The sequence below is a fragment of the Egretta garzetta genome, unplaced genomic scaffold (assembly GCF_000687185.1).
Source record: "Egretta garzetta isolate BGI_Z169 unplaced genomic scaffold, ASM68718v1 scaffold188, whole genome shotgun sequence".
NCBI classification, from domain to species: domain Eukaryota; kingdom Metazoa; phylum Chordata; class Aves; order Pelecaniformes; family Ardeidae; genus Egretta; species Egretta garzetta.
In genome coordinates, this window is record NW_009260622.1 from 4,254,330 (window position 1) to 4,264,274 (window position 9,945).

Below are 9,945 nucleotides of genomic sequence, written 5' to 3' on the forward strand. Positions count from 1 at the left end.
GGGCCGGGGCAGGCCCGAGACCCCTCAGGCAGCTGCACCCGCGGGAACAGGTTTCTGGGACCCGATAAACATTATCCTTCGGTGAGCCTGACGTCGGGGCTTTCTGCTTAATTAAAAAAAAAAGTTTCAGTGACTTCCCACATGCAGCCAAGCTGCTCTCAGGCGTAGCGTGAAGCCAAGCGTAGCCTCCCTGCTGCCCTCGCCCCCCACCCCTCCCTTAGAGACAGGGCAGAGATGGAAGCACATCCGTGTCTGCACTTTAATATAAACCACGTCATAGTTCTGATGACTTCAACATGTACAAGACAAAGTCTGATAAAATTGTTCCAGCACAAGCTTCCCAACAGCGTGAGCATCACACAACTTTTGGAAATCCCCTTGTTTATGCCTGTGTGGCAGTTAGAAGTTATCCTCCCCACAGCAACAGAACAACAAAAGGACTTAAAAAAAAAAAAAAGAGGGGGGGAAGTGACATTCCATGAGTGTACCAGCATTTAAATTAAGGCAAAATAAATAACTGTTCTACATCAGTGACAGGCATTTTGGGAGGGGTGCTGGAGCCCAGGGCACCGCTGCTGCTCTCCCACCTGCGGGGGCTCAGCACTGCCAGCCCCCCCAGTGCGGGGTGTGGAGCTGGGCCCAGGCTTCCCTCCCTGCCCGGTGCTCCGCAGCGCTCTGGATCGTGCTCATTGCAGTAGTGCTGGTGTGCTCCAGGCAAGTCAAGCACAGGCTGTGAAAGGACCCCCCACCCCAAGCAGGGCTTGGCCCTAAGGTTATTTTAGTTTTACCAAGCAACTCAGCCGCTTCCCCACCCATTTTATCTGGGATTTTCCACAGACATGTTGGCTCCTCCGTAACAGCCTCCTTGTTGCTTCAGCAGCGTCCCAATCCTGGACCGGAGAGAGGTGCTCCACTCACCCTGGAGAGGGACTGGCTGGCATGAAAGGCCACAGCGCAGTTCAGGATTTACAGACCTGCAGCTGCCTTTGGAGCTATAACTGATGAACAGTTTCTGAGCCTAGCTCAGTCCAGGACAAGCGGCTTAAGTGGCACAGTCCACTTCAAGGAAAGAAGCCACTGCTCGTGGTAGTGCAAAGAGTTTCCCCTCTCGAGGCGGGGGGGGGGAGGCATGTGGGGCAAAGTAGTTGGACATAGCTGGGCAGAGTTAGCTCTACAATTGAAAAAAAAAAAAAAAGGTTTTAAAAGGTGACCAGTTAGAGGGACATGGCTGTTGATGTGAGTGATGGTACATACCTCAACCATAAATACAACCACAGAGTGAGTACAATCCTGCCAAGTAGCACAAGACATGCAGGGGGAAAAAATAATAATTGGTGTCCCACTTCCCATGCCAGTGGAACAGTCATTTAGAGGGAAACCCACCCAAACAGTAAGAGTTAAGAGCTCTGTTCCATTCCAGCCAGTTAGTGTATTAGTCCCAATTTCCTTAAACCATGAGCAAAGGACAATACCAATCCTTTCAGAAACAAAAAACAAAAAACAAAAAACCAAAACAAACATAAAACCCATTCAGTTAAAAATCTGGCTTCTCAAAGCTTTTATAAAACCTAGATGCCCTCTTCAGTCGGTGCGTAAGAAAACCCTAAAAATGCGTCTGAGGCACTGGAGCTGCTGGCTGCTAGGTCAGGCGTGTGGGTAATGGAGGTGGAGATCGCTTCCTGGGTGAACTCTGGATCAAAATGTCGCAGATCAGCTGGACCAGCCTAAGCCAAGGAGCAGAGACACAAAGTCATTTCAAGTGAGCAGACCCCAACTGACCACTTGTGTTCAGACAGTCTAACACAGCTGCTCTTCCAGAAGTGTCATCACTGCATTTGCTGTTCCTAACCTGCAGCTCAGCACCCCTCAGTGTCAGCATAAGACATCTGGAGAGGATTCCTTTTGCACCACTACAGAACAGATAGCAACAGAAATGCCCACTTACCACATTGGGGTTAAACGGAGGGGTAATCCTCTTGTGGTACAAGTCATCCCAGTTTATTGGGCTGAAGAATACATGGTTCTTTATCTCAAGCTGCATAGAAAGTGGGGGGGGGAAAAGAGTCACTCTTCTGCCAACCCTCCTTTTCCAGCACCTGACAGCTGGTTTCATAGCATTAAGTGGTTGAAGCAAGACTTGGAGCTACCACATATCCATGTAGGGCCCATGTAGCAAATCCTAATACATGAGGGTCATGGTCCACTAATCCCGTGAAGGGAGATGACACCATCACACATTGGTGTCCTAGCTTGCCACCTTTCCCTTTGGAAATTCAGGTCAACCCCATATGCCCCTTTTAGGGGGCTGGAGAGACATCAACCTGTGTGGAAAGCTTTTTCCAAGGCACTGCTGTTATCATGAAAGAAAGGCTCAGAATAGAAAGGTTTCCTATCCATCCTCCCTCCTGATCCTAATGGAGGCAACCTACAAAGTCTGTCTTGGCACCCAGCCTCCTCTTCTGGTCCTTGTGGAGAAGTCCCTGGAGGATGTCACAAGCTGCCACAGTCTTGCTTCCTTGGATCTGGAGTGGCTCGTGCAAAATGTTGTCATACATTTGAGACACATCCCGGCTGTAAAAAGGAGGCTAAATTTGAAAGAGAGGAGAAGCAGCCAGGTAAAACATGAGCTACCATAAAGGAACCACACATTGCAGGTCACAATGACTCCTGCAGCATGTAGGGCAGGTCTCACTCATCTATCTCAGATATCGCACAGATATCTCTCTGTTCAAAGGGCAATGGTACGATTGAAACAGGTCATCTAATTCAGGATTCATTTGTCCACATCAGGTACCATGTGAATACCAGACCAACCTCTCACATCACAGTTTTTGAAACTAAATTCTCCACCATGTAGAGTAAACCAGACAGCTTCCAAACATACCAGTCCAAAGAGCATCTCATAGAGGACAGCTCCCAGGCACCACCAGTCTACTGTCCTGTCATATGGCTGCTTCTTTAGCACCTCAGGAGCCAAGTACTAGGAAGAGTCAGAAGTAAATATTTGCATCAAATTATAAAGAAAGAGCTTTGTCCTTGTAAGTGCACAAACCTGACTGCAGTTCAAGCTAAGCAAATGCATCAGTAAGCACAGAGATGCATTTCCTACTATGTTTGATAGACTCTCCACTTGCTTCAGAGCAAAGAGTTTGAGAGACACCTACAAAAACCCCCAAGATGTTTTTCTGGGCTACACAAGGTTCTACAGTCCTATAGAGGAGGAGAAGGATTTGCCACACGCCAGCAAGCCTGTTCTGCACTGACACATTACACCTCCAAGAGGCTCACGTAGTTTTGAGAAAGCTGCGGTTTTCAGTCCCATTAAGTCTCTTCAAAGTAGCAAAACTACCAGTAACCACCACCAAGGAGCAACAGGGAAGAATTCAAGCAGGCTGCAGAACAAGCAGCACATCAAGCCAGAATTATCTCTGTGTGCTATCAGGGTCTCTATCTAAGGCAGGGAAAAAAACCACCATACACACCAAAAAACACAAAACAAAGCTTGTACTATTGCGTAAGTGGGGACCGACTGAAAGCCAAGGGCTACATCAGGAAATTCCTGCCCACTTCTACTGAGCTTGAATACTGAAAGGTATCTTGTTTACAGACCCTTCTTCAAGGTATCTGAGGAAGGGCAGCAGGACAGGTATTACCTAGGCCAAAGTGCTACCAAATCCCCAGCTCAGTAAGGAGCAGGAAAAAAGCCTCCAAGAAACCAAACTGGAAATATTTTTTAGCAAAACCCATCTGAGGTGCATTGGAGAAACAGGCATTTCCCCGCCTCTGAGCAGTGTTCATATTCCAGAAAGCCTGGTCCTGTCTTCTGCACAGGGTGTTTTGCAGCTCCTGCATACTAAGGACGTGTAGAAGGGCACAGCAAGGTCCTGCCTATGTCAGTACCAGCAGGCTCCCTGTTCTGCAGCTCCAGGGTATCAGAGCAGGTAAACAGCCTGCTCATGGGCTCCCAGGGTCAAGGTTGTCTCCACAACCGCCTGGAGTAGCCCCAGTTTCACAAGACTGGCCATTTCAATGCAGGGATCCCTGCCCCTGATAGCACAGCAAATTTAGGGTACTAATCAGTTCTTGTAGTTAAAACAGTCTCTGCTGAGTAGGGAGGACCTTATCTGAACTCTAACTTCAGGCTGACAACCTTAAAAAGCCCAAGACAGTCTAAATCAGAGAGCCTGTATTTTGAGATGCAGAGCACCCATGCAAGCCTGAGCCCCAGAGCAGCAAGGCTCCAAAGGCTCTCAGCCTCCAGGTCACAGTGAAAGTCCAGCACGTGCTGTACCTCAGGAGTGCCACAGAAAGTAGTAGTTGTCTCCTCTTGCTCCATTCCTTCTTTGCAGAGTCCAAAGTCTGTCAACACTATGTGTCCCTAAAGAAGAGAGGGACATTTCAGCTTCTCTTTCTAGAGAAGAGACAGGATTTTCCAGCATTGGCCTTCATGTTGCATCTCATGTATGTTTTAGTGCCCCACAGTTCATCCACTTCCCCTCCCTCACCTTCTGGACATCCTATAGTAAAAGTACAGGAGCCTATACAGAAAGTAGAGGCTAGTAGAAGGGTTTTTAAAATTTGTCTACAACTACATAGCTATGAAGAGGTCCAGCACTGCTGTGCTTCATGACTGCTTTACCCCAGAGCCAGTTTATAGAGCAGTCACCATCAGAGTAGCAGCAGTGACTTGCTATTAGCACTCCTCATCCCTCTCTCGCTCCCTCTCCCAGGATCTGCACAGAAATGCAGTGGTGCATACATAGAAAATCCATGCAATGAAGTGAGCTGTAGCCTAGCTTGCAGAATCATAGCCCTCCGTTTATGGTCCTTATGCTTTTAAAGCCAGAAGGCAGGCAGAATGAGCTGTGAATATACCTGGCAATCCAGGAGGATGTTCTCAGGTTTTAAGTCCCTGCAAGACAGAAAGTACTGTTTGAACAGATTTGGCCAAATACTTAGAAAAGTCTGACCTAAACCAGCATCAGCTAAGAACAGGGGCTAACAAGAGCCCGCAATCCAGTTCACCAAGACCTTCCCAAAGTGCAGATTCCCATCACTGTTGGGTATCAACATACAACATATGCAAACATAGAAAGACTGCTGTCATACAGGATCAGGTGTTAGCCTGCATATCTATGCATAAACTGGTACTAAGAGACAATTTCTTCCTTCTTTTGCCAGGTTTATTTTATAACTTTTCACTCGAACATTCTCCTTCCCATTATCAGACTGGGAGCATTTATTGTGCTTCAGGTCCCATGCAGACAGCACCCATCTTGCAGGGTAAAATGCCAACTTCTTTGTCTGGAGTAGGAGACTATTCTTCTACTCCAGTCCTGCATTTTGCATGGACCCAGAAGTCTTTTCCCTCCCCAGCACCGCACACAGCCTGGCTGGGCAGACTTGGTGCCTTACCTGTAAATGATGCTTAAGGAATGCAGGTACCCAATTGCACTAGCAACTTCTGCAGCATAGAATCGGGCCCGGGGCTCACGGAAGCAGCGCTCCCTTTGCAAGTGGAAGAAGAGCTACAAACAGACCATAAGGTTAAAATTTCTTCTCTAAAAGAACTGAAGGATATTTGGAGCAAGCCTGAAAGCCAGCTGCTTGAGTGAAAAACAATTTGCAGCAAGTGGCACATGAACAGCATCAAATAAACCCCAACCAAATGACTTTAAGCAATCTAAACACCTTTCCAGAAATGGCTTCATTTGTCCTCCTCTTATGTCACCTTCTCACTTAGTTCATTGCTCCAAAACTGGTCATCTGCTTTCTAGCTTGCTACAACCCACAGGCTGTAGTATGGCCATGAAGTACATGCACAGAGCTGCACCCAGTAAGATCCCAGATATGAATTAGACTTGGACATCCAAGACATCCATGTTAACAATATTGCCCAGCCAGGTTCAGGTAGCACAGGAAAAAGACAGCTGAAGAAAGAGGAGCTTCTACAGGACAGCAAAATAAGTCTAACATACTGCAGTGGTATCACTAGACTAGAATCCAGTGCTGGGCCACAAGTGGGTTTGGCCTAAAGCTCACCAATGTCAGCATTTCCCATATTCTCCATACGGCTTTAAAATGCCCCAGCACATGTTTTTCTCAGTGTCCTTGCCTTGGGAATCATCTGACACAGGTCATACTGAGCAAGATGTTCACTCAACTTAAAACAGGTGAGATAGATAGCATGCCAACCACTCCTAGGTGGTCCTTGCCAGCAGTCAAGGCAACATTATACTGCAACATCATTATCTTCTGACAAGAAAGAGTTTTAGGCAATAAAGTAGCATGTTTGGGAAGGACTAAATAGAGGATTAAAATAAAGCTTGTATGTGCACTCACCTCTCCCCCGTTTACATAGTCAAGCACAAAGTAAAGCTTCTCCGAGGTCTGGAAGGAGTAATGGAGTCCCACAAGGAAGGGGTGCTTGACATTTTTCAGGAGCACGTTGCGCTCTGCCATGATGTGGTTTTGCTATCAAAAAGCAGGCAAAGCATTAGAGTTTCAGGCAAGGGTCCAGTCTGACACAGGTGCTCACTGCTGTTTTGAAAACAAGTAGAAGCTGGGAGTTCATCATCTCCAGCCCCAGGAAGGGAACCACTGTCTCCTCTCTGACCTGATTCATCTCAATTCTTCTCCATTTTCCCATGGCACCAAGAAATCCATGTTTAACCCTCAGCTTTTCTATGTGAACACTCACTCAGCCACAAGATACCTTAGTTGCATTACTAGGATTGCTCATACGCTGACCTCCATTTGCAGAAGTAGCCGAGGACAGCAGACCTACCTCTTTTTTCTTTAGGATGGTTTTCTTGTGCAAGACTTTCACAGCATAAAAAGTCCCATCACACTTGCGTTTGGCCAGGAGAACCTGCAACAGAAGGTCCTGGTCACAGGTTTCAGTCTCACCTTCTGCCATTTAGTTAGCATTTCCTCATTAGCTCACTCTCATAAGTCATTGTACACAGAGTACAGCTTCAGAGGGTCAGGTACAAAGTTTTAAAGACCAGGCTCCAGCCCACTGACTTACCAGCACTTTCTTATTGCCAGAAAAAGGTGCACAACATCTTCAGGTACATCTCTTACACACCCAAAAAAGAGTAGCTTTGGAGCATTTGGGAATAGTCCCATTTAAAGTGGATCCTTGCTGTCTTACAAGAGATCTTTTGCTAGCTGAAGAAGTCGGAGGTTTATTTTGAATGAAGTACTGCTCACCACCACCCTGAGCATGAAATACCTCACGCTCCTGTCCTTAGGGAGGCTGCAGGACAGCTCAAAGTAAGAATGGACTATGAAAACCCCATCTCAGTTCTCTTCTGGTCTCAGTCCCACTCAGGCCAAACTTCTCCAGAGACACAGCTAGAAACTCCTTCAGCAAGGAAGTCTCTTTCAAAGCTGCCTCTAAAGAACTACAGCGCACCTGTACAAATCCACTTACTTTTCCAAAGCTTCCTTTGCCAATAACCTTCAGGAAGTCAAAGTCTGTTGGCTTGGCACTGTTGGGCAAGAATGAAGCAAGTTAATGTTTCTTGGAGAAGAACATGCAACAGCAACACTACCATCAAGGTAGAGCTCATTCTTGGAAACACAAGTGTTTGTGAAAGGGATTAAAGGGCACTGAACAGGCGACCCTCTGTCCCAGCCAGCTGTCAGCAAGCAGGGGATCCACATCATGCATGTCTGTGTAACCAGCAGAGGACAAGCAATCCCTCAGCCAGCCACATGCTGAACACAGTAGCAGGTGAAAGCAGATGTCAGGACCAAGTGACACCTTTACAGGGAATGTGGTTTATCCCCATTTCTAGAGAAAGACAGTCAGGGAGTCAGCAGCAATGAAGATCCTCCCTTATTATCTCTCAAGAGAGGTGGGACAAGAGGCTGCAGACATGGACAGGAAAGAATGATTACGATAACAGGGACCAGCTATAGCTTATAGTCTTGAGAGCTGGTGCATTAGTGATGCACATGGTGTTAAAGGCCAAGTAATGTAATTTTTAGGACTTTTGCAGACACCACCCATGCAAGGCACAGGGACCAACTGCATTCCCCTGCCAGATCTCTTCACTGCACACTCCACACTCTACCTGGCTTTTGCAGGGAGCTTACTTTGGGTTAGCAGAAGGTCCAAGGTTGATGTTGTCAGTTGGTGTTGGAGGCTAGAGAGGATAACAATAATGTTAGTCACAAGGGCCAGGCTGCAGGTTGTGCCTTCTCTTCCTTGATACAGCATCCCTTGCACAGAGCCTTTGAGAAACACCCATCAGCAAAAGGCACGCTGGATGTCTTGGTAAACTAAGTGATGGGGAAAGGGAGAACAGAACTATGAACTAAAGCAATAGTAAGCTGGAGGCTGTACTAAGCCAGAGTCTCATCCCATAACTGCACACAGAAAAAGAGAGCACTAAGACTGCTTGGCTCCTGACTTGAGGCTTTTGAGACCTGCTGTGCTGCCACAGAAGAAAGGCACCGCATGGCTCAGTTGCTCACCACAGCACCGAGACAACGAGGTGCTCCCCACTGCCTGTGCTGGGCAAGAAGCCCCATGCACAGCTCTGAGACACAGGAGCACTTCTGCAGCAGGGCATCAGCATCCCCCAGCCCAAGCTCTTCAGCCTTCTGCCCACCCCCATTAGCCCCCAAAACTGCCAAGTCTGGAGCCTTGGAAGTGGCCTTACACACACCTAGAACCATAGGTGCTCAGCCCTCGTCCCAGTGACAAGGAGGTACATACACACAGTCTTCCTCCTGTTCCTGCTCCCCAGGAATCTTCCCCTCCCCAGACTCTGGGAGCATTATCCCTCATCCAAACGGCTATACAGGGCCTCTGTTCCCCTTTTTCTCTACCCAGCACCACCCACAGGCAGTAGTAAGCCTCCCAGCAGGCTAACACAGGCTCTCCTCCTTGCCTTTTTCCTACAGGCACTAGCCCCTCTCTTCATCCCAGTGGTGAGAACTCACTGTCTCAGAGCTGTGATCTCACCTGGGTGCTTTTGTCCGGGCTCCGAGAACGATCCATTAAAAAAGCAACTCGTTCAGCACTTGGGAAAAGAAGAACCCAGTATTGAAAACAAAATCCAAGAAACAGCTTCACACGATTAACTTGTGGTTAACAGACTCCAGTGCATCCTCATGGGAGACCTCAGCTGAGTTCCCCAGTGCTGCTGCTCCCAAGGGGTAGGGGTGCACAAGCACTGGGGGAGGCAAGGGACAGTGGGTGCACACCAGCAGGAGACAGGGCAAAAAACGTTCCTGGGTGCATGACTGATTTGAACAAGCACAAGCATGTTAAATGCTACAGTTAGCCCTTGATTTGAAATAGCAGTAACTGGTCAGGGCACCAACACATGAAGACCAGCACAGCCCAAGCAGCATCACAGTGTCAGGGCCAGCTGAGGTTGCAGCCCTCCCGGCCATGGCCAGACCCCTCTGGAGGCAGATGCAGCTCCCACCCCACCCCACCAGGATGCTGCAGCACCCAGCAAGTGTCCCTGCAGGGCAGCCAGGCGAGTCCAGCTGGGCTGGCAGCAGTTAGAGGCCATTCCCCCGGGCCAGCGCAGACCAGTGCTGTTTGGGGCTGTTGACATTGCAGGGAAAAGGGGCTGGCCATGGCGGGCTCAGTGAGCAGGGACATTAAAGCACAGGGCTCTCATCTGCCCAGTGCAGCTGCTGCTGGAGAAGTTGGACTCAAACACCACTTGTTGGTTCAGACCTGCCCTGCTCGAGCATCACTGGGGAGGGACGGGTCCTGCCACCCCAGGGATTCCTCCCCTTGGTTTTAAAGGTTCCCCCACACTCCTTCCAAAAGCCAGAATTAAAGGGATGGGGGGTGGGGGGAAGCTCTGTACCCTTCTCCCCTGCCCCAGAGAGCTTTGTCTATTCCCCCTCAGCCCCACCAAGCTCTCATATACCACAGGAATGCTCTGAAGGCTCCCCCCGCACCTCCCC

At 48.6% G+C, this 9,945-nt stretch overlaps 1 protein-coding gene across 1 annotated transcript in view; it reads right to left on the reverse strand.

Moving 5' to 3' along the window:
- Positions 1 to 1,568: 1,568 nt before the first annotated feature.
- SGK2 (serum/glucocorticoid regulated kinase 2) overlaps positions 1,569 to 9,945 on the reverse strand; it is a 12,545-nt gene continuing 4,168 nt past the window's right edge. Inside the window, exons 3-14 of the mRNA XM_009645465.2 lie at positions 8,981 to 9,038; positions 8,107 to 8,156; positions 7,439 to 7,496; positions 6,788 to 6,871; positions 6,343 to 6,474; positions 5,416 to 5,528; positions 4,876 to 4,912; positions 4,292 to 4,378; positions 2,885 to 2,980; positions 2,430 to 2,585; positions 1,946 to 2,035; positions 1,569 to 1,724 (exon numbers count right to left, since the gene is read on the reverse strand). Coding sequence (XP_009643760.2) covers positions 1,569 to 1,724; positions 1,946 to 2,035; positions 2,430 to 2,585; positions 2,885 to 2,980; positions 4,292 to 4,378; positions 4,876 to 4,912; positions 5,416 to 5,528; positions 6,343 to 6,474; positions 6,788 to 6,871; positions 7,439 to 7,496; positions 8,107 to 8,156; positions 8,981 to 9,038 — 1,117 coding nt within the window. The remainder of the gene's footprint in view (positions 1,725 to 1,945; positions 2,036 to 2,429; positions 2,586 to 2,884; positions 2,981 to 4,291; positions 4,379 to 4,875; positions 4,913 to 5,415; positions 5,529 to 6,342; positions 6,475 to 6,787; positions 6,872 to 7,438; positions 7,497 to 8,106; positions 8,157 to 8,980; positions 9,039 to 9,945) is intronic.